Below are 24,439 nucleotides of genomic sequence, written 5' to 3'. Positions count from 1 at the left end.
TCGTGACCGCGGGGCACGGGGGGCTAAGGCGGAGCCCCCGCTTCCCACTGTACCCAGCTGCTATTGCATACAGCTATGAGGCTAGTGGCTTCCTTGTTTTCCAGTCTTGCTATATCAAATACATCGTGGCTCATCAGAGACAGGCACCGTCAGTATGCCTTATGTTTTGGCATGTCGCTATTCCACCCATTTAAAGAAGGCTTGCTGCGATGCACACACACACACACACACACACACACCCCGACTGTGCTTACAGTAAATTATTCAGAAGACCCACAGAGAATGAAAATTGTGCGTCCAAATCGACACCCAATGGTTGTTGTTTTTAAAGGAAAAATAACTCCCAACCTCCATCTCTTAAAGTAGCATATTGGGTCAACCAATTTAACAGCAGAGAAATGGAGGAATCAGATGCATGAAGAGGAAAAGCTCACCAATATCTATTAACTTGTCTTGAGTCCATCTGTGCCAGAATTCCTCTGAATCATTAACTCTGTTCCAGATATACAACAAGTTTAAAGAAAATATGCTACTCCACATACCTACGAGGGGGGAGAGAGAGAGAGACGGGGAACAAGAAAAGTGAGTTCACACGAATAAATTTAAGTAAGACCTCAAGGCAAACCAGTTGAGAATGACTCTTATTTTCAGCTTGCTTGGTTCTTCTCAGTCAACCATGAATGCATGAATATGAGCATATTTAACTCAAAACATAGTCTAAACTTCTGTTTTTAATGCCCGGGAAGATATACATCAGGCAGATTAACATCTATAAACTGAGCAAATGAATCAAGCTGGGGGATACAGCACAGTCACAACTTTTACTGCTACACTCTCAATGGATGAAATTGTCAAGAGCTCGTCCTACACTCAAGTAGGACCCTGGGAGAGACACATGCCCAACTGGCATGTTCTCTCCCTCCTGGACGATCGTGCGGGCGCTTCAAAAGCTTTCTTCAGCCCGAACATCACAGCAACTGATGCCAACAGACATCGGCACACTTAGGGATCCACAGAGTCTTCACAGCTTGCGTGACAGACCTCAGCAACTCAGCATTTTGGCTAATCTACTTTATTTACATATAAACACACATGGAGCACTGCAACATGGCTCCCTCTCTCTCTAGCATCAGACAGCAAAGATAAAAGGAACAAGGGACAATAGTCCCACTTCACGGAACACAGTAACACAAACATCCTGTCTCCGTCACTTCCCACTCTGTGGAGTCAAAACATATACCGTCATGTGATAGACAACAATCCCATGACTGCAGTCATGGAGCAGGAATTCTAACAGAAATATCAGTCTGCACTTGCTTTTGGTTTGCAATCTCAAATGCTGAGTCTGATAAGATATACAAAGAGCAGCATAATTTGAGACTGCTCTTTATATGAAGCTGTGCAGAAATTAAGATGAGCTCACTGTTGGGCATGGGGGTGCTAGGAAACAGTAGACAGCGGGTTGACTCTGAATGCTCTTCAAGGCAGGAAAGAAGCTCCAGAGTTTATAAAGAATGACCATGAGTTATCTCTGTCAAGGTAGAAAGGAGGGTGCATTGTGGTTGGTCCTTCTCTTTCTGCCAGAAAGTAAAGAAAGCAGAAAGTAAAGAAGAAAGCAAAAAGTAAAGCAGAAAGAGCAGTTGTGTTTTCATTGGATTGTCATTTGTTCCAATTTGGCAGTAAACAGCAGGTTTTCCTGGGGAAAGCGGCAGGACAAAAGGAAAAAGGAAAATGCACAGACATGGACCTGTGCCTATACAGTGTGGCATAAAAGGAAATGGGGGTGAGCCCCATTGCTGGATGTTTTGCTGGGCAAGCAGATCCAAGTTGCATGATGATATTATTATCTCAGGATGCAGCATGACAAAAGCAGCCATTTAAACATGCCCCAGGAAGATGTAGCCCTAAAGCTTGATATGCTCTTTTAAGATGGACCAGATTCTTGGCTGATTAGAGCGTGTCCAGACGAGGTGCGGGCCCTCCTGGGGGATATCATCAATTTGCCCCTTTGCACGGGGACATTCCCAGGGGAACTGAAGGAGTCAGTGGTGCGCCCGCTCTTAAAGAAAACATCATTAGATCCTTTAGATCTATCCAATTACCGCCCGGTTTCAAATCTTCCGTTCCTGGGTAAGGTGATTGAGAGAGCGGTTGCTGAACAGCTTGGTGGGTTTCTGGATGAAACATCAGCTCTGGATCCATTCCAGTCCGGCTTCCGCGCTGGTCATAGGACCGAGACGGCTCTGGTTGCCCTAACAGATGATCTTCGTAGACAGCTGGATCAAGGCGGGTCAGGGCTGCTGATTCTTCTAGATCTGTCAGCAGCTTTCGACATGGTCGATCACGAACTCCTGGACCACCGCCTTGCCAATGTGAGGATCCAGGGCACAGTCCTTCAATGGCTGCGCTCGTTTCTCTCTGGTCAGGGACAGAGGGTGGCGCTTGGGGGGGAATTGTCATCGCGCCACTCCTTGGTGTGTGGAGTACCTCAGGGTGCGATACTCTCCCCGATGCTTTTCAACATCTTTATGCGCCCCCTCGCCCAGCTTGTCCGGAGTTTTGGGCTGGGTTGCCATCAGTATGCTGATGACACCCAACTCTATCTGTTGATGGATGGCCATCCTGACTCGGCCCCAGACACGCTGACCAGATGTTTGGAAGCTGTGGCTGGATGGTTACGTGGGAGCCGGTTGAAGCTAAATCCTTTGAAGACAGAGGTCCTGTGGCTGGGACGGGACGATATGGGATTGGGTGGGCAACTCCCATCTCTTGCGGGGGCACAGTTAGTGCCAGCACCGTCCGTTAAGAGTTTGGGTGTAATCTTCGACACCTCCCTTTCCATGGAGGCGCAGATCGCAGCTATAATAAAGGCGGCATTTTTCCATCTCCGCCAAGGTAAGCAGTTGGCTCCTTACCTCTCTCGCCCTGACCTAGCCACTGTGATCCACGCGACGGTCACCTCCAGACTGGATTATTGTAACTCGTTCTACGTGGGGCTGCCCTTGAGACTGACCCAGAAACTCCAGCGGGTGCAGAATGCTACAGTGAGACTCCTTACGGGGTCTTCGCTGCGAGATCACATTCACCTGGTGCTATACCAGCTGCATTGGCTCCCGATGGAGTACAGGATCAGGTTTAAGGTGCTGGTTTTAACCTTTAAAGCCCTATACGGCCTAGGACCCTTGTACCTACGGGACGGCCTCTCCTGGTATATCCCACAGAGGAACTTACGGTCTTCAAATAAAAACATCTTGAAGGTCCCAGGCCACAGAGAGGTTAGGCTGGCCTCAACTAGAGCCAGGGTTTTCTCGGCTGTGGCTCCGATCTGGTGGAACACTCTGTCACAAGAGACTAGGGCCCTGCGGGACTTGACATCCTTCCGCAGGGCCTGCAAGACAGAGCTGTTCCACCAGGCCTTTGGCCAGGGCACAGCCTGACTCCCTCCCTCGGCAATCTTCGCGGAGCTCTGGCCCAATGGTTGCCAGTGGCTTGATTGGAATTAATTTTATAATGAATGATTTTAGAGTGTTGTGTTGTGTTGTATTTTTGTACTGTTTTATTGTTGTTAGCCGCCCTGAGCCCGGCTTTGGCTGGGGAGGGTGGAATATAAATAAAATTTATTATTATTATTATTCAAACCTTTTTCCTTGGCTACAGAAGGGGAACAGAGATGCCACAACAGTAACTACTCCTGCTAATGAGGTTATCACAATACTTTGACGTTCCCATAAGGCAGTTAAATACATTACCATGGAGATAGCATATTCGGCTTTCTGGAAGTTTCTTGATCATGCGGCCCATGAAGAATTCACTTCCAAAGTTTTCTGAAGGCACAAATGCTCCGTATTTCAGGAACCCCACCTCATAGGGAGTGAACTCCATCCATTCTACAATCAGAGGAAATAAAATACTGTAAGAGCAGAGAAGGTGACTTTCAAGCATAATGAAACTAAGGGCTTACACACACTTAACTTTCCACCGCTTTTCCAAGGCATGGTCTGTACCTTAGAATGCTGTGTTCAAGCAAACCCCCTTTTTTTGCCTTGTAAAAACCTGCTCTTTAAAGCTCGTGGAGCAAACGGCAATCTGCAGACAACTAGAATTGATGCTTCCTCCGACTGAGCTCGGACATGAAGCTTTCAAGTATGGACTTGTGCCTGGAAAGAGTGGTGCAAAAGGAAAGTGTGGATAAGCTCTAAATGGGCCTCTGCAGGTCATGTAAGACCAGCTTCCCATTCTCTGTGTTGTCCCAAGTGCATGATCTGTCCGTATGTGCAGCAGGAGGAGAGAAACAGATCTCTGTTGAGACCAGAGGGCATCACACAGGTGCTGCACCCACACTAGGTAAAAAAACAACCTACCCCCTTGGTTTCTTTCTGATTCTTATTAACCAGGTATGATTTGTCAGAGAACTTCTTTTAAACCAAAAATTTCAATCAAATAGCTTCACACATAGAGGCTAGTCTATGTGAGAATACGTGGGATGCGGGTGGCGCTGTGGTCTAAACCACTGAGCGTCTTGGGCTTGCTGACCAGAAGGTCAGTGGTTCGAATCCCCGCGTCGGGGTGAGCTCCTGTTACTCTGTCCCAGCTCCTGCCAACCTAGCAGTTCGAAAGCATGCCAGTGCAAGTAGATAAATAGGTACCACTGCGGCGGGAAGGTAAATGGTGTTTCTGTGCACTCTGGCACTCATCACGGTCCTCCGTGTGCCAGTAGCGGTTTAGTGCTGGCCACATGACCTGGAAAACTGTCTGTGGACAAACGCCGATTCCCTTGACCTGAAAGCGAGATGAGGGCCACAACCCCATAGTCGCCTTTGAGTGGACTTAACCATTCAGGTGTCCTTTACCTTTTACCTTATGTGAGAATAAGTGGTTAAGCAAACACTGGCTAGTACTCTGGCTAGTTTAAGAATGGAATTTTTTTACTCCCCTAATTCTAAGTCTAAGGCTGCAGCCCTAGACATCAGGTGTGGGGAACGTGATGTGTGCTCCAGTCATCACTGAACTACAACTCCCATCATCCCTGGCCTTTGGCCATACTTGAAGTTGGAGGTGAGCAAAATATGGAGAGCCAAAAGCTCCCTACATCTGCTATACATACTTAATGCATTGAACCTGAAGGAACTTACACAGAATTACATCATAAAGGTGCTCTCCTATATATACCTATTTGCATGTAAGCCCTATTGTACGCAAAGCCACTCCCGACATACGAAGGGGGGGTTGCGGGCTCACGCTCCATTCACACCCTCGTGGGGCTGGCTGCAGCCCCGCGGGACTTGGGGAATCCCGGGGTCATTAAGATTCATCATTCACCGCGCCAGCCAATCGGCTGGCGGCGGGGGCGGTACTTGTAAGGGGCATTTAAGGTCGGGGCAGCCCACGCTCGCCCCTTTCTTTTCTTTCAGCAGCTGCGGTTTCCCACCCTCCCGCCCTTTAGGTTCTCATCTGGACTTTGCTATGGGCTTCGGCTGGTCGCCGCAAGGGGCCTGGTAGGAGTTTTCCATTTGGCTAATTGGCTATATTTTGGAAGCCACTTGGTTTTTTCGCCTACCTCGTAGCAAAACGTCACAACACCTTTGGTTTGGGCGGTTAGGCATTGGCAGGGGTATTATTATGCAAATGAGATGGGGGGGAGGAACGCCATCACCTTCCCCCAAATGTTGAAGGGTAGTTCGTTAAAGGACTCCGGGGAGCGTCGCCTCGTCCAAAACCTATGGAGGCTAGGGCCTAAAGTGCGCTCCCGAGCGGTAACCCCTCGGGGAGCGCAAAGGGATGTGGATCTTGGGGGCTCCCCCTGTTGGTGCTTAACCCTTCCCAGTTATACCGGTTAGTCTGATAGGGCCAATGCCTAAAGCCAATACCGACCGCTCTTACCTGTAATCAATAAAGTTGTGGCCATTTTTCGCCCATTAACCTAAATTCTGGTGTCCTGTGTCTTTATTTATTCCATCTTGGGAGGGGGCGGGAATCGCCACGCAATGGGACTTCTGAGTATACAGCTGCATTGCAAGGGCCATTGGATTTGTGGACCTAACTGTGTAATAGTTTGGTTCTCGGGTATTATTTTCTGCTAATTTTCCCAAGATGTTTACTCTCTGCAGCATAAATGTAATGAAATGGCACAGAATCGTATAAACTCATAAAGCAGTCGAAAACACTCACTGCAATCAGCTGCCCACAGTATCACACAAAACAAACAGAAGGTTTGACCCACCTATTTCCATCTCAGACCAAATGAGCCTTTTTACAAGTATAAAAGGGAGCTATGTTCTTCTCACAGATATACCACATGCAAGCGTATATATTTGCACATGTATAGGAAACTTGAATTCAGATTAAATGTTAAAAATAAAATGCTAAGCAGTTAGAAGAACTGACCTCCGATTTTGATGCCAACGTTTGAGTATTTTAAATATTTGATTAGCTCTGAAAAGATAGTGGAATATTGACTGAGAGGCGAACATGACCCTATCATAGGCTAGGGTACCAGATATAATGCTAAATTTCTAGGCTATGGCTTTGTAAATATTATGGGTCAAGTTTCAGCCTAAAACCAGTATTTTATTTGTATGAGGATATGCAAAATATTTGATTTTTGTCATTCACATGTCATGGATTCCAAAGAGCTTCAAATGCAGAACAAGTTATTTGATTTCCTTACTCTTTCCCCTCACCTTTGAAATCTTGAGTGCTGTATTTGTCCTTAATATTGATGGTCACATAGATGGGCAATGGATTCTGTCCATCTGTCAAAGATTCCCTCTGGTCCGTAAGCCTGTGGCAATCTTTCTAATTGTGAAGGGAGGGGGGAAACATTACTTATAAAGCCATGGAACAGACACATACAGTAACAACTAGCAAATCATCTTAGTGTTTAAACCAATGCCTAAAATAAACCTAAATCATCAAATATTAAAAGTTGAATGGGAATCCTGAGCTCATCTAGTCCAATTCCTGCTCTGGGTAGGAATCTTGTAACAACAGATTACACTTGGCAGATGGACAACTGAGATCTAGTTCTAGTCATGCTGTCTGGAGCAACAGAGGAACAAACCCTGTTCCATCTTCGATTTGTGAATAATTATCCTATATCCATATAACCTTCTCCAGGCTAAGTATACCCAGCTTTTTCAAACTGTTCCTCACAGTATTTGGATTCCAGATTCCTCATCATACTGGTTGCCCTCCTCTAAATGCACTGCAGTTTTCAAAGTCTTTCTTAAAATGTGCTGCCCAGTATTCCAGATGCTCTGACCAGTACAGAACAGAGTGGGGTGATTGCTTCTTGACGGCTGGACCCCTTGCTTCTGTTAATGCAGACCAACATCTTAATATTGCCTGATTACCCCCCCCCCCCCCCGGGCATGAGTGGCTAAATCAGACACTTTATCCCAATAGAAGTGATGGTACAACAAGCCTTAGGTTATTGAAATTTGTTCAGAAATGAAACCTGGCTATATGTCTGTGCTACACCCCTCACTCTGACCTCAACACATTTATTGTAAATTCTGTTGAGATATTCCAGGAAATATATGGAGATCAGGGGCACCAGTAGCAATCCTGAGTATATGCAAACATGTCACATTAATAAGGTTCTTGGGACATAGATTTGAACCCCCCCCCTTTTAGCATTTACATTACTGACATTGCACCCTGGAATGATCATACTATAGATATTTTAAGTGCCTACCACCCTAATAATTTAACCTTAATATTTTCGCATTAGAGTCTCCTGGGGCGATTTTCAACTACCATGTCCTGTCATTATAAGGATTTCCATTTGCAGAATAGGAATCCCCCCCCCCAAAAAAATAATCCCCATGTGTGCCCTTCCCAGATCTACTCCAGGGGGTTGGGAGAACTCCTAGAACAGATTTTGGAATGTGGAAGAACTCCTTGCAATGAAGGAACATTTAGAAGAGTTTGGATTTGATATCCCGCTTTATCACTACCCTAAAGAGTCTCAAAGGCTGAGAAACTTCAGCAAGGTGCAACTAGCCCAAGGTCATCCAGCAGCTGCATGTGGAGGAGAAGGGAATCGAACCTGGTTCACCAGCTTACGAGTCCACCGCTCTTAACCACTACACCACACTGGCTTTAATTGATGTTACATTGGATTCCACCCCTGGTACCCCTGTACTATTTGCAGTTTCCTCCAGAATTCTCATAGCAATGTTGCCCTTCATTTTTTATAATGCAGGTATTAGCAATTGTTTAGAACCAAAAGAAAGATTTGATACTGTACCCCATCATTTATCAAATACTCTATGACAAGCCCCCAGAGATCTATAAATGTTGTATTGTATCCTTCTTGTTTCCGTTGACTCAGCTGTTGATAATAATATTTCATGCGCTCCATGGTAAACATCTCCATCTTGCTCTTGGTCACTTGTTTCTTAGCCTCATTTATTTTTTCATCAAGATCTTTCTGGGACCAATAAGCATCTCTGTACAGGTGTGTCATGGCCCTGGGGAAAAACAAAACAAAAAGATGTACACTTTTTTATGACCTAAGCTATTCATAATAGTCATACTGTTATTGATAATAAATATGAATAATAATATTTTTTGATATTATAAGGCATGGGTAGGCAAACTAAGGCCCAGAGGCTGGATCCGGCCCAATCGTCTTCTAAATCCGGCCCGTGGACGGTCCGGGAATCAGCGCGTTTTTACATGAGTAGAATGTGTGCTTTTATTTAAAAAGCATCTCTGGGTTATTTGTGAGGCATGGGAATTCATTCATTTTTTCTTCTTCAAAATATAGTCTGGCCCCCCACAAGGTCTGAGGGACAGTGGACCGCCCCCCTGCTGAAAAAGTTTCCTGACCCCTGTTATAAGGCATTGATATGAAATTAAAAGCAGTGTGTTGTGGCCTAAACTTTCAAGGGCAAAAAAGAAAAAGTAAGCATGCAACCACACATATATGAAACACTATATTCCACAGGTCAAAAATTCTAAGTCCAGGGCTAAGAAATCCATGCATGCTGCACTTGGGTTCACACCACAGATTTGTATAAAGGCACTATGGTATTGGCAGGTGTGATCAGTATGTCATTTCTTCATTCATTAACAGTTCTAATTGATTTAAAAGACTCCACATGACGGTTCCACTTACCACGAAGTGCCAGACAAGCCAGACATGTACGTTACACAGTCTAGAAGATTTAATTTTTTTAGGCCCCTTATGCAGCCATATGTTGTTGTGAATGACCTTGTCCCACCTCCTGTTGTCATGACTGCCACCACTGGAACCTGTATGGCACACAGGCATAAGAAATCAATATACAGCTACCGCAGGATGAAACGTTTAGGAGGACGGAAGTTAAAACACAGTGGCTTACAATACAGTTGTTGTATTAATGGCGTACCTTCTACACAGGTGAGAAGATGAACGGTTGCAATTTAAGGCTGCATATCTATGCATGTTTATGTGGAAGAAGGTTCCACAGAAGCCATGTTTAATGAGTTTACTCTCAGGAAAATGTGCATAGGTTTATGGCCTTAGGAACTGTAGTGTTTAATTCACTATCACAAAGGGGTTTCAAAAGAGCTAAACCCTGGAAGAATAAAGTTGGCCTACTTGACAAAGATATCTGTAACTATTTTAGCTCAGTGGAGAAACGTGTTTAGGATTATAGCCTAAGCCATAATGACAGGTCTTGGCTAGTGTTAGTCCTGGCAAACTGTCAATTGTTAGGGCTTGCATAGCTCAAGCCCTGAGGATCAGCTGATAGCTGGGACTTGCATAGCTCAATGCGTGTTCCTTTGCAAACCTAGATAACCAGCTTGTGCTTTTTAAACCCCGATGACAGGCTGATTGGCTGTGTGGGTGCCAGCAGATTTAAATATCTACTTCCCCATCACTGGCTTAAGCTATTGTAGAATGTGGCCAATCCAATTTATTTAGTTAATGTGCTTTTATCTCTCTTCAAAAAATTTTAAAACCCCACACATTTTTAGGGCAGTGATACATGGTACATACCATTCGGTAAGCCAAGAATTAGAATATTGCATTCAGTTGGCAGTGGGTGGCATTACCCCATTTGGAAATTCTAAGGTGGTGAAATGATGGCCAGAAATGCTTTATACAACATAGGCAGCTACTTCTGAGATATTCCAGTCAACTGCTGGAAACAATGAATGCACCAGTACACCAAAACACCAGCACTGGACAAAAATTGCGAAACACTTGCCGGCGAGTGCTCCAGCCTTGGAGAACAGCCTTTACCAAAGGTGTCATGGGCTTTGAAGACACTCAAATTCAGGACGCAAGGGAGAAACGTGCTAAGAGGAAGGCACGCTTGGCAAATCCACACCATGATCAACTCCTGCCTGGGAACCAATGTTCCCACTGGAAGGACGTGTGGATCCAGAATTGGCCTCCACAGTCACTTATGGACTCATTGTTAAAACTATGTTTATGGAAGACATTGTTACTCGGCTACGAGTGATCGCCAAAGAAGAAGAAGAACATAAAATACAATGGTCTCGCAATTACAAAGGTGGAATGTGGCAAGATAATAAATTCCACAAGATAATGAATTCACCCTTAGCATAAATCAGCATCCCATTTCACATACCTCATGATCTTGCAAGTCATAATTTAGTTGAAGAACCTGCTTCAGAGCCTGAGCAACATGTCTCCTCCGTTTGTGTAAGAACTCTTCTTCCTGTGGGCATATGTCATATCCCAAGCGCACATCGAGGTCTGCTGGGCAGGAACAATGACTAGAACATACACAGGCATTACATATAGATATCTTATCCAAATATATGAGAAATCTTAGGATTTTATCAAGCAGAAATATAACAGAATAGATTACTGCTTGGGATCATTCAGCATCATATTGTGGGAAATAACCATAGACAATTCAGTTATTGTCCTGCCCCAACTGCGCATTGTGTTATTTGATAGATTGGCCCCTTGTCTCCATATTTAAAACTGGTCTACTTTTCACATTGTTGAGAAACTGATTAAACCTTAGTATTTTTATCAGGCGTTAATGCTGAATCCTAATCCTGTTTGGGCCAATTTCAACAGAAGGTGGAGGGGGGAAGGAGCCCCCACTTAGCTTTGTTTACTGCCATTCCATAACATTTATTTTATCTTGCTCATATTCAAACTTTTATACAGCTAAGTATTTGATCACCTGCTTTTGTAAGTTGTTTGCTGTCCACGTTATTAATAAAATTGGCTTATTTGAGTTTATTTGGTATAGATTGACACATAGCCTAATGTGTGTTGAGGCTATTTCACACAATATCATACTGAATGCCCAGAAAGGTTTTTTAGAATACTGTTTTATTGTTTATATAACTTTTAAAATTTATAAGAATACTTTTATTTTCTGATGACTGCACATCACACATGATTTACTTTTGTTTTTATTTTGTTTTGTTTTGTATTTTATTCTGTGATGCCACAGATTCTCCTGGTATGCCCCACAGAGGAACCTACGGTCTGCAAATAAAAACACCCTGAAGGTCCCAGGCCACAGAGAGGTTAGGCTGGCCTCAACTAGAGCCAGGGCTTTCTCGGCTGCGGCTCCAATCTGGTGGAATGCTCTGTCACAAGAGACTAGGGCCCTGCGGGACCTGACATCTTTCCGCAGGGCCTGCGAGACAGAGCTGTTCCACCAGGCCTTTGGTCAGGGTGCAGCCTGACTCCCTCCCTCTGGCAACCTGCACAGAATTTTGCTTAACGGTTGCCATCAATTTGATTTTAATTAATTTTTATAATGGAATGTTTTTAGAATGTTGGATTATTTGATTGTTTGATTATTTGATTGTTGTTAGCTGCCCTGAGCCCGGCTTCGGCTGGGGAGGGCGGGATATAAATAAAATTTATTAAAATAAATTTATTATTAGGAGGGTATATAAATTTAATAAATAAATAAACAAGGTAGCTTGCCGTTAAAACTGCAGTTTCACAGTAAAACCACAGCTTCAGTCAAAGATAATAGACACAAGTATGGCAGATACCATTCTAAACAAATCTTAAAATGAAAGCATTATTTACTTGGCAGGAAGTGGGGTGTTAGGATTACTCTAAAACATTACCCTGTGTTGCATGTTATATTCCCTGGATTCCCTTTATAGTGAGGCATCTGATCAAGGCCTGTATTTTAAAATGAGCTTAAAGATATATTTGCAAATGTTTGTATATTTCATGCCAGGCAGAAACCAGCTGGCTAAGTACTCTGGCAGTTGTTTATCTTCCTGCTCTCCTGAACAAGGGCCCCCCTGATTTATAGCAGTAGCAGGAGACAAGTTTCTCAAAGTTGTAAAAGGGAAATACAGGCTGGGAGCAAATGTTACACTGACCCTACAGATTACAGAATACAATCAAGCTGCAAAAACACTAATTAAGAGTTGGTAAATAGTAAGATTTATTGTTTAACAGAAAATAATACCATGTGCTTCCCATCAGACTCTAGTCATATTTTCCTAAGGTTTAAGGTATACTGAGAGAGTTAAAGGGCAATAAATTTTGGGAAGAGCTAATGGGAAAAGCAGCTGGCTGGGAAAGGGAGGGGGTGTAAACTGAAGAGGCTTCTTTTGAAGCTGTTTTTACTGAGTTCCTTTTTTACTTTGCAAAGGCCTTTTCTTCTAAAAAGCTATCTATGTTATGTATGAGATTTGTTGGCTTAATGTAATTATGCAAAGGATTTAGAAAGTAAGAAATGTTAGATTCTTATGTTAGATTCTTATTTCATTGATGGTGTGTGAGAATGTGAACCCAAGATCTCTGTTTAGATAGAATTTAATACCATGAGTCATTTGTTTTAGCCATTTGTTTTGGAATGCAGGGGCAACAGGGGCAAAAGGTGATCTGGTAATTAAGGTGCCTTGTCGAGGCAAATGTAAGATATATGGCTACTTGTCTGCCATTTATGGATAGAAGGAAATATAGCTCTTTGTCTCCCATAAAAGGTAATAGGAAATGGGTGTATCTTTTATGATTGGTTCTAGCAAACAGCCAATAGGAATTTCAACCAGGCTGATTGGACAGAGGCAGCCAAAGGAGGAGCAAGGGGGCTGGGCTGAGGAAATATAACTGCTGGCCATCAGGGCTGGAGTGGGCAGAGCTTTGGTAACCATATACCACTGTGCCTATCATTTATTTGTCTGACTAAATTATTATTTTAATTTCTCTATTGATGCATTGAATATTTCATTCCAGCTAAGCGTTAACCACAAGCAGGGTGCTACATTTTATGGTGCTGTGACTCGGATAAGTGGTCTGCTGGAACGCAGCCCCTTCGCCTTAGCGGGCAGGGTGCAAGAGGGAGGACCACTAACCGCTTACCCAGCGCGCACTGGAACATTTTTCCAAGGGAATGCGGAAGTCTCGTCTGTCTGATACCCTGCTCACTGACGGCGACGGACCGGGGGGAACCAGAGAAATAAACAGGGAACCAGCTAAGGGTAAGTGCACAAAGGGGTTGAGGTCCTCCAATTAACTGGGAGGAAGAGAAGTCTTGATCAAACTTCTGCATCTCAGTAAGGGGGAACTGAGTACCCCACGTGGTTGGGTACATCAGATGGTGGTCTGGTGGAGGAAAAGGGAAGGATTGGGAGGTAGAGTGTGGTGAAGTATCCAGCGCGTTGTATGTGTGAGAAAGTACAGAGCAATCTGTAACTGACCTGGGTGTGGAGTGGGTACTACTTCGTTTCCCAGTAAGGCGACTTCACTGGGCAAGGAACCCCACAAAGCGAGTGTGTGAGTGACTGAGTGGATACTTCACAGGGCCATACAATGGGAGTTGGAGGTTCAAAGGGGAAAAATACACCTCTTGAATGTATGTTAAATAATTTTAAGAAAGCCTTCTCAGGAGCATATGGAGTCAAAATGATGCCAGAGCGCTTGAGAACGTTATGTGAATTAGACTGGCCGAAACAAAATACTGGATGGCCGCCTCAAGGAACTTTTGATATAAATTTGGCAAGCAAACTTTGGTCCAACATCACCAAAGAAACTGGAGGATGCCCAGAACAATTTTCATATACAGACTCTTGGCTGAGCACATTAAATAATAATCCTCCATGGATAAGGGAATGCAAAGTCCAACGATGCAAATTATTGGCTGTAAAAGCCGAAGCTAGGAAAGGAATCTTGTCAAATAAACTCAAACCCATTTTTGAGGGACCAGAGGAAGAGGTGCTTCCACCTCCACCCTATGCGCCACGTTGAAGGGAGCCTAATCCAAACACTCCACCAGTTGTAACCCCAAGGCAAGAAAGTGGAACGAATAACGGAGCTGGAGTCACAGAGCTTGATTCTTTGATAGATTATGATAAATATTTTCAGGAGGCATTGGAGTCCTATAATAAAGCCCAAGCAGAAGTTGTTATTCCACCTGTGAGTCCCAGTAGACCTCCATCTACAGTCTCCTTTAGTGGAACAACTGATTGTCCACCCCAAACCCCTGTACATCCAAGTCCTAGAGAACTATTACAGAAGTTACAGGGAGACCTTGATCGGTCAGCAAGCTATACAGCCAGGCACATAAAGCTGCTAAAAGAACGCCTTGGGACAGATACCATCCCCTGTGATTTGAGGCCCCTAGAGCAAAGCGAAGAGAAAGGTCACGTAGTAGCCCCTCTCAGAAGAGTATTTGATGCACTTGAGGAGCCTGTGCTGGTTAACGGGCAACCCGGACCACGGCCACCTCAAACTTCGACCCTGCAGTACATTCCATTCACGACTACGGATCTGATGAATTGGAAAACACACACCCCGTCTTTTGCAGAAAACCCTCAGGCTATGATGGACTTGACTTCAATAGTAAATACTCATAGTCCTACTTGGACAGATTGCCGCCAGCTCCTGAATACTCTTTTCACCACTGAGGAAAGGAGAGACATAATTGAAAAGGCACGAGAGGTAACTAAGAGACTCCTCACTGAATTGATCCCGAGGTTTGGATTACCTAGATGCATTGGAAGTGATAATGGGTCAGCGTTCATTGATCAAGTAGTACAAGAAGTATGTCGAGTCCTACAAGTGAAATGGAGACTGCATGCAGCATATAGGCCTCAGAGTTCAAAATTAAAATTAGAATTAAAATTATTTATTAATTAAAATTAAAATTATTATTTTAATTTCTCTATTGCTGCGTTGAATATTTCATTCCAGCTAAGCGTTAACCACAAGCAGGGTGCTACAATAGGGCTAATAAAATGAATACAATATTCTAATCATGTTCTGGCAACTGTCATAGATCATATGTGGTGTTTAAATACCTTTCCCCCCTCAAAAGCCCACTTGTAACTGGATTTGTAATGGCTTTTAGTCAAATGCAATAAATGATTGATTAATTGGGGGGGAAACCACATAAGAGCATACAAAATTATGAGAGGCAACTTATTTCATATTGTCACAACAAAAAATTAAGCATTAAGGATGCTTACCAGTCATCTACTTGCACGTGCAAATTGTACTTTTTCTTCTGAAAAGCAGGAAGTAAATGTCACATAGGGCAATCATAATTTAATATTACTACACAGCTAAATGACTAAACAACAACAACAACTCTCATTCCAATTGTCTGAAGTTACTGAAGTAATTTACACTGTTGTGGAGAAAACTGTCCTGATTATGTGGTGAGCCACTTCACATAAACAGGCTGCCATATGATAATATGGTATTCCTCACATGAAGAAAAAACTCTGGAAAATGGCTCCACATACCGGCCACAGATTGCTTAAGGAACTGAATTTCTGAGAACTCTACTGTGAATGAACTTGATCTGCACCTCCTAGACTAATGCGAAGATCAGAACATAATTATTCTCAATCGTCATAATTATGGTTCTCAGACACACACACACACACACACACACACACACACACACACACACTGGCCACATGACCCAGAAGCTGTCTGCGGACAAACGCCAGCTCCCTTGGCCTATAGAGCGAGATGAGCGCACAACCCCAGAGTGGTCCGCGACTGGCCCAGCAGTCAGGGGCACCTTTACCTTTATACACACACACACACATATGTTAAAGGGTGCATTTTTGGATACAATATATTTAGAAATTCATACATTGAAATAAATACATATTTAAATTTGTATTTTCGTACAGTTTTTTTAAACAACAACGACAAACCAACCACAAATTGATGGAGAAGTGGGGTGAACGCACACATGCAAAACTGGCTAGAAATGGCTTTAATTTTTCAACCTGACTATGTAAGCTGCTCTCCTTTTCCTGCCTCACACTGGGAAGGGGACACGATGCGGCTTCAGGTCAATTTCAGCCCACAACTTGCAGCCAATTTTGCATGAATATGGCTTAGATGTGCTTCCCTATGGGGAGCAGGGTATGGCTTTAGGTCAGTGGGACCATGCATACCTGTGGCATTTACTACTTGCAGCACACCACAATACTGTTTGCTGCTGGTTAATGTTAAAATGCACTTGTGAAAACACATTTACTCAGAGACTTAATATATTCACATGGGATGGAGAAACAATTTTGCGTGCCCCTCCCCCTTCCCAAGAGAGTGCATGCTTACTTTTTGCTGCCTTGCAAATGTGACACATACAGAGTTAATATCCCAGTTGTTGTGTTGTTGTTGTTTTAAAAAAACTCTGGCCCAATGGTTCCCTTCTATAGGTTTTAATTTTTGTTACCCAGACAAAAAAAGTGTATGTACACACATCATTTTCTCTTGGGGAGGAGGAATTCCAGGTTGTATTTTGTTTTGTGATGTAACTGATGCCCTCTATCCCATTTTGCTTTTCAATCCATCTCATAATTCTCAACTTATCCTCCTTATATATTCCAACTATGTAAGGGAGTGTGGGGACCTCTGTGTGAGAGATTGCCCAGGGTGGGTTTATTTGCTGCTGTGGATTGCGATTGCCCCCACCCATTTCAATGTAACAGCACCCCTGTTGCGATAGCTGAGACTTGTACACTTTAAAAAAAGTTGGAGGTTGTTAGCTTTTCCTAAAATAGAAATAATCCAGAAAGTTCTTGTGTCAAAGCTCAAAGGAGAAAACAGGCAGAGCGCTTGATGACAAAAAGTACTTGAAACTTGTTGCTGTACAGAAAGGTGGACGTCATCGGCCATCTTACTGCAGCCCTGCCCTAAGCAGTTAAGCTGCAGCAATGCAGCTACAGAGTCTGGAGGGCATCACCATGGTTCCTCCTTATCACAAAGACCACTACTGAAACTATACCTAGCCTCTGGGCCCCAGTTAGTTTGTCATCTGAAGCATTAATCTTTGGACTCAGCCCTGGTATGAACCAAGTCTTATAAAAATTACTATTAAAAGGGACTTAAAGGGGATGGCAAGTTCAGAAGACCCTACATTTTAATGTTCGTTCATACATTCCACGAGGTAGAACAATGGAAGCGTCCATAATGTCTTATGCCATTCCCATGGGATTCCCTAGGATTTAGAGTGGACAGAAGAAAGCTTGCTTCAAGAAGAAAAAGTCACCTCTTCAATAGGAACCTATAAAGTGCTTTCCAGAATCCTCAAGTTCTGGGGAGGCAGGTAGAATTACCTCAGGGTTTGATTGTAATGAGCCATCCTTATTTTCCACCATAGTTGTTGCCATATCAACTCAGTCTAGGAATTATTTGCTACTTTCAGAATGCTACTACTGAAAAATGGCACTCACCTCCACTATTGGTACTTTCTCTCCCATGGGCAGGGAATTCAACATGACAGGTAGAACATTGGTTTTGGTGCTATAAGAACAGGTAATCTGAGGAAAAGGAGAAATATTGGGTGAAACTGAATGCAGCACTAAATAGGGTGTGCACATGGAATGGGGTCCAGTAGCACAACATGACTTCCTCACCTCTCCTTCTCCTGTATCCCGCAAACCTATTCTTTGGTTCCCTCACCATCCAGAGCAGATTTAGGGCGTGGGGACGGGGGCAGGGGAGGGAGGCAAGGAGGAAATGTCCCGTAGTGCCAGCAGACCTTTTCCTGTGCATGCAACAATTTAGCTCAATCCCACCTGATCATCCCAGTCAGAAAAGCCTTGTACTGTTTTCTTCTGAAGGGAAACTTTTATGGTTTCAATTATTAAAGTCAGTTGACTTACAGGATTGTAGTGTGTCTTCTTTGGTAGCATAATGTCCATTGCCGGATCCTTGTACTTGACATAGTGGAATGTAGTGGGGCATGGCGGTATAATGAGAGCATCCGAACCCATCTTAAAACAGTGAGTGCCTTCACAGGAACCTTTCACTGAAAGCGCAAGGTCTTTCTCTAAAGACAGGGGACAAAGCATGAAGAGAAACCTGCCATTGCATTTGTTTCCATAACAAACAATTTTGGATGAACACAATTAATTTTAAAAGAAACCACTTTGGAAAGGGAAAGCATTAGCTCTCAAACCACTCAGCACATCAGGAGGAAAGTGCACTGCAAAGTTCTACAACATGTGGACTAGGTTTAGCCATTAAATCAAGGATGGGTAACCTGCGGCCCTCCAGATGCTGTTGGATCTCCCATTATCCCTGGCCATTAGCCATGCTGGCTTGGGCTGAGGAGAGTTGGAGTCCAACAACACTGGAAGGGCCCCAGTTCCCTATCCCTGCTTTAAATGGATCTGACAATGTGCATCTGTCTTCAGAGCTACCATGGTATTACCAGATATTATGCTGGAAAACTAATTTCGGTCTGGAGGAAAGTGTTGCATTATGTTTGTTAAGTTGTGGGTGAACATATCAGATGACACAGCGATTCTTCAAACAGCTCTTGTTTATTCACAGGCCAGGACAGAACTGAACTGAAGGCTTCAGCCAGCCTGCTTATATAGAGCTCCACTAGAACGCAACAGTAACCATTTTCTAAAACTATCCAATCACTGAATGTCACTTTTGATCCCTTATTTGCATAACTATCTACAGTATCCCCCTGCTAGCCCAGGGTGAGAACTTCAGTACATAACAATGTTCATGAACACTTGCTTGGATTAAGTGTTCTACTGACCACCAAAAGAGAAAAAAAAATTATAATACTGCAAGCCTCCTTGAGATTTGCTTTTGTCTATTGTTTTTGTCCAAGCAGATAGAATTCAAGTAGATCATCTTGCTCATTAGTTGAAGAAGGGGGCAGGAAAAAGGCAGGGCACATACCTGAGGGCTATGTTCTACCTCCACAGTTGAAGGAATCATGCTTCTGAATACCAGTTAATGTAACTGCAGAAACAGAGAGTGCCATCGCACTCAGGTCCTGCTTTCAGGCTTCCCATTGGCAGCTGGTTGACCACTGTGAGAACAGGTTGCAGTACTGGAAGGGCCACTGGCCCAATTCAGCAGACTTTTATTACCCTCTTCTTATATCTACCCTCCACTTCACACTCCTGTTTGGCATAGCAAAAACATTCTGCTCATCCCCTTCCCACAACGCAGCCACGTTCTGGACACCCTCCTTCAAGTCACTGTATCCCATCTTTAGTACACCTCCATTTTGGAATAGCAATAATTCACTGACCTGATTGGCTCCCAGCTTGGAAGATAATGGCCAGTAATGATAGGATCAGCACCATAATGACTGGAAAGTACCTCATAAAGCAAGGACAACTTCCCAGACTCTTTGGCACTTGTGTCCAAAGGTACCTTTGCAACACTCACCATGAAGGTTCCACAGACAATGCTGTCCTCGTTTGTTCTTCTCTAGAATGTTAGTGAAATGCCCACAAAGAGGCTGGAATATTGTAATGTGCTCATAAAGATGGGCTGTACCCACTGTTGAGTGATCAGTGGTCCAACTGCCCTTCTCAAGTGACTTTGCCCCACTTTCCCCTCAGCTCCTCCTTACTGTCTAGTAGGTGTCTCAGGCCTGCTAAAGATGCCTAGCAGGCTGAATTGCTGTTTTGAAATCTGATACCTGGGACAGTTTGGGAAGCTGGAGCATGACATTTTCAGGCAAAAGTCAATAGGCTAAAGGAAAATGATTGCTCTACTCTAGCTTGTAATACTATAGCAGCCATGCATTCTGAACTGCAAGATCCTCCCCCCCTTTTTTTATTGCTGTCCCTATGGAAATGTAGCATTGCCCTCCAATGAAAGATCACATTTTTTTCAAGTAGGGTCTATTACCTTCTTCTTGTGTTTCTCAGCTTTCAGAAAGCACTTCCATGGTGGTGAAGTGATTGAGGAAAGCAGAATTTGCTAGACTTGCTTGCATTGGGTCTGGTTTAGTCTGTATATCAGTATCAGAGGTTAATAAACCCCCCTCCACAACACAAATAAACTCACTTGATTTACGGGGCTTCTTCTGGTTCACCTCTGCTTTCAATTCACAAACCTCACGACACTGTAGCAGAAATGAGCAACAAACAAAATTAACAGGGATCAGCTGGAATTGGCAGTTTTTGTAACACTGCATGTTATACTTGAGGTTCAGCTAATTTATATCCAAATATCACTCTTGCTTGAGTACGGTTAAAAGCCAATATAGGAACCTTCAATTACTATTGGGCATTATAATTTTACACTGATCATTATAAATTTTTGCAAACCTGTATTTACTGAAGATGTTGGATTTTAACCCTGTCTCAAACAACATTTGGATATCAATTGGCTGAACTCTTAGAAGACGTTGCGTAAGAAAATAGGCAACTAAAGAAGGCTGCCAAGCTGAAATGTGTTTGGCATTGGCATTCCAGAAAATCTGACTGATGAACATTAGGAAGATCATATATTAGCATTTTAGTTACCTAAAGAGCAGCATTGAAGAAGCATAAGCACAACCCATGCACTGTATAGAGGGGGTTTCATTATATCCATATTATTGTATGGTTCTCCATATGTTATGGAAATGTTATTTTGACTTATAGTATGTTTATAGATTTATCTGCTTTAGTTATTATGTTACAGAGTTCTTATATTCGTTATTCAGATTTCTGGAATTTTGTATCCTCCCCCTCTATCTTTTTTACTAGAAGCAGGTGGTCCTTAAGAGTTGTTTGGAAGCAATCCCGCTTAATGGGATCTTGAAGGGCTTGAGTGTTGATTTTGCGCCTTGGTTTCCTTCCTTGAAGCCTGCGTTGAGGTATAATCTTGATAGCAATCGTGGAGTGTATTAGCCTGTGATCTGTCCAGCAGTCGTCGGTGCTCAATATAACCAATGTCCCCACTGTGGAAGGACGTGTGGGTCCAGAATTGGCCTCCACAGTCACTTACGGACTCATTGTTAAAACTGTGTTTATGGAAGACAATCTTATTCGGCTACGAGTGATCGCCAAAGAGAGAAGAGAGATCTTTTTTACTGAAAGATTCAGCTCCATTTTTAGGTAGTAAAATTTAACACATTTGAGGCTGATGTAGCAGAGCACTCTCAGCGGTTGAGCTAGGAACCAATAGTTTCTTAGATCACACAGGTATTATCAGCATTGATAAATTGCAGAAATAAAAAATTACCACTAGGACGCCATTTGTTATGATGGTTTCAGGTGGGCCAGGCCTAGGAAATAAATATAAGAGTATGGGTACTTTCAAATGATAAAATATTACACCTGCAGGGCAAACAAAAGTTTCTTTCCAGTCTGATCCTAAATAATGGGCTCCCTTCAAAGAAAATGCAACAGATCCATTTACCCTAGAGTTTTAACACTGCTTTAGGTTCTATGAACCTAAATTGTAGCCCATTTCTTACTTTTAAGTTGCAATATGGTTGCTGCTTCTTGAGGGCTCCAGCATACACTAGTCTGGTAAATGTAAGCATGAACACCAAAACCATACAGCAGAGGTGGATGGCCAATACTTGTGCTGTTTCCCATCCAGGCGCCTTACATTTGACAGGATCAAGCCCTTCCCATATGGCTCCATGTCACATAAAGTCAATGATCCCAAACAATCAATTATAACTTTTCTGGAGGTTTAATGTCTTAGAAATCTATTTTTATTAATAATGGAATTCTTAAAGGGTAAATTGCCCAGATCAAGTGAATTCTGGCTTTGTGCCTGCACAGATCATTCTTAACCAATCTGATGGTTGGTGCCGATTACCACTTTGGGAGGGAGAGAGAAGGTCTTTTGGATCCAAGATCCTTCAAGCAAGAGATCAGCACCAACCATCTGTCTATAGGAGATGGAAGTGAGGCATCCTTCCCCATGTGAGAAAGAGTGGGGGGTGGGAACGAAGGGAACATTTGCAAGCAATATTCATGTTGGTGATAATAATGTTGTGAATAAAGCTGAAACCTACTATAGATAACTATGTTTTCAACCAAACAGTTTTGCTCAGTTTGCTCACCAAATTTTCCATTTTTATCCAATTAATTCAGCAGCATTGTATACATTTATATCCCACCTTTCTTCCATCACAGAACTCAAGGGGACATGTATCAGATTCTCAGGTAATGCTGACCAGACTCAAACCTTCTTAACTTCAATTATCATATTCTTTTAGATCTAATAATATCCAATAATATCCAATCCCTTAGCCAGCAGAGGCAGGATGCCTCATAGTATAATTTCAAATCTGGCTGCAAGAATCCACCTCTTTCCTTTGTACAAGTAAGTAGTTTATACTTAATTCTTGGTTTCCCTCCCTGCTAGTTAAACTTCAATAATGTATTTTGCCAATCTTTGAATTGTCCCACCTCACTGTTCACTGGGATTGTTTGAAATAAAAACAACATTTTTGGTAGCACATTCATCTGGTAGCACATTCTGTTTAACTTTTATCACCTCTGTTATGGAGGCAAGCCACCTATTTGAGTTATTTGAGTTAATACATAGAACTCTTTTGTCCTAACATTTCTCAACAAAATTTATTTATTGTCTTTAGAATCCAAACAAAATTTAAAATCAAAATGGGGAACACTGAAATGCAGCAGAAAGACAAAATTTCAGATTCAAAAATTAAGTCTGGCTACATTCTGAGTTTGTGTAGCTCTCTTTCGGCTCTATAACTGCCTGTATCTTTGTATACTAAGGTCAGGAAGTCTGATCCTCATTATTAATTTACCTTTGCCTTAATTTTGCACCTGATAATTATATTTATTTATTTGAAATAAATGCACATTTTATTTTTATGTTATTTTAAAAGTGAAAGCAATGTAGAAAATTTAAGCGTTTAACATACTTACGCAGGTTCCACCAAAAATTCAATTTCCAGCTCTTCTTGTTTCTATTTCCAAGAAGAAAGAAAAGGAAAAAGAAGAAATGGTTGCACACAAATCCTTTCTTTCTGAAATTAAAATTATCACATTGCAGAGTTGCTGGGGCACACACATAGTAACATAGGGTGCTGCCTTATAGTGAGTCAGACCATTGGCTTATCCAGTTCAATACTGGCTATACTGAGATTTGCCACCTCACATAGAATCCCTTGATCCTTTGTTCTTTTTAATGGCTCATCACCCAAGCCTATCACCTCAACACAGAAATATTAGCCTAGCTTAATTAGCTTTTAATTCTTGCTGATTCCAGGGGAGTAAAAGTGTCTAGCACACAGCCTAATACACATGGGTCTGGCTAAATACACACAGTCTAGCACAAAGTCTTAACATTCCAAGCATTGATTAAAATCAAACACTAGCTTCATCCGGACATAATGGTGGCGGTGGTGATGATGATAATATTTATACTCCACCCATCTGGCTGTGTTTCCCCATCCACTCTGAGCAGCTTACAACACATTAAAAAAACACATAGTAAAACATTATAGAGGTCTAGTGCCCACAAATTCACAACAGTATCTTGTTCTTACAAGCCAACGTGGTGTTCAGATCTCACCTGTGGTTCAGGCTTAAAATACATGAGAACTCTTTCACCAAGTGGTAGCCGAGCAACATCAAAGGATATCGTGAAGAGGAGCTCATCTGGAGTGAAAAGATCTTCGTCAAAGACAGACATCTCTAACAAATTCTGAGAGAATCAGTTAAATATATTAGATGCAGGATATAATCTGTGTCTATAAAAGCAGCCCTCATCTGCCCCACCTGCAAAAAAACAATGTCTCTCCCATATCGTTCTGTACAGCCACATCAGGCACTATAACTACAATGATAGGACTTCACCCCAAAGCTACAGTTTTCCGTTGTCTCCCAAGACAGATGCCAACCATAAGAGCAGTGAGGTACTTGGAATCGTCTTCTAAGTCTGGAGTAGGAAACCTTTTTCCACTCTCAGGGTGTCATTCACTTCTGGGCAACCTTCCAAAGGTCACACACTAGTGACGGGCAGTGTCCGAGCCAACAGTGGACAAACCAATAAACGCAACATGTATTCTAGTTTCTCCACAAATTCCATCCTCCATTTAGGCAAAGAAGAAGCGTTATGGACAGCAGTGTCCAGTTGTGTGGCAACGTAGATGAGACTTCATTGCTTCCCGGCTCCATGACTGGAGATTACTGGAGGAACAGGGGCAAGGGGCGAGAGAGCTCAGTGCTGTGCAGCACAGCACAGCCAATCTGACACACTTAACCGCTATTGTCAGGG

The 24,439-nt window shown here is 42.9% G+C and overlaps 1 protein-coding gene across 1 annotated transcript in view; it reads right to left on the bottom strand.

The window, feature by feature from the left end:
- LOC310759405 (cytosolic phospholipase A2 epsilon-like) overlaps positions 1–24,439 on the bottom strand; it is a 46,834-nt gene that overhangs the window by 6,572 nt on the left and 15,823 nt on the right. The window contains exons 5-17 of the mRNA XM_083606606.1: positions 23,735–23,866; positions 23,086–23,126; positions 21,413–21,455; positions 20,249–20,306; positions 18,085–18,251; positions 17,653–17,739; positions 15,424–15,461; positions 10,590–10,737; positions 9,125–9,261; positions 8,252–8,474; positions 6,681–6,795; positions 3,750–3,887; positions 435–542 (exon numbers count right to left, since the gene is read on the bottom strand). Of these exons, the coding sequence (XP_083462732.1) occupies positions 435–542; positions 3,750–3,887; positions 6,681–6,795; positions 8,252–8,474; positions 9,125–9,261; positions 10,590–10,737; positions 15,424–15,461; positions 17,653–17,739; positions 18,085–18,251; positions 20,249–20,306; positions 21,413–21,455; positions 23,086–23,126; positions 23,735–23,866 (1,435 nt within the window). The remainder of the gene's footprint in view (positions 1–434; positions 543–3,749; positions 3,888–6,680; positions 6,796–8,251; positions 8,475–9,124; positions 9,262–10,589; positions 10,738–15,423; positions 15,462–17,652; positions 17,740–18,084; positions 18,252–20,248; positions 20,307–21,412; positions 21,456–23,085; positions 23,127–23,734; positions 23,867–24,439) is intronic.

This window comes from Podarcis filfolensis (genome assembly GCF_964270895.1).
Source record: "Podarcis filfolensis genome assembly, chromosome: 1".
NCBI classification, from domain to species: domain Eukaryota; kingdom Metazoa; phylum Chordata; class Lepidosauria; order Squamata; family Lacertidae; genus Podarcis; species Podarcis filfolensis.
This window is presented reverse-complemented; position numbering and strand designations above follow the sequence as displayed.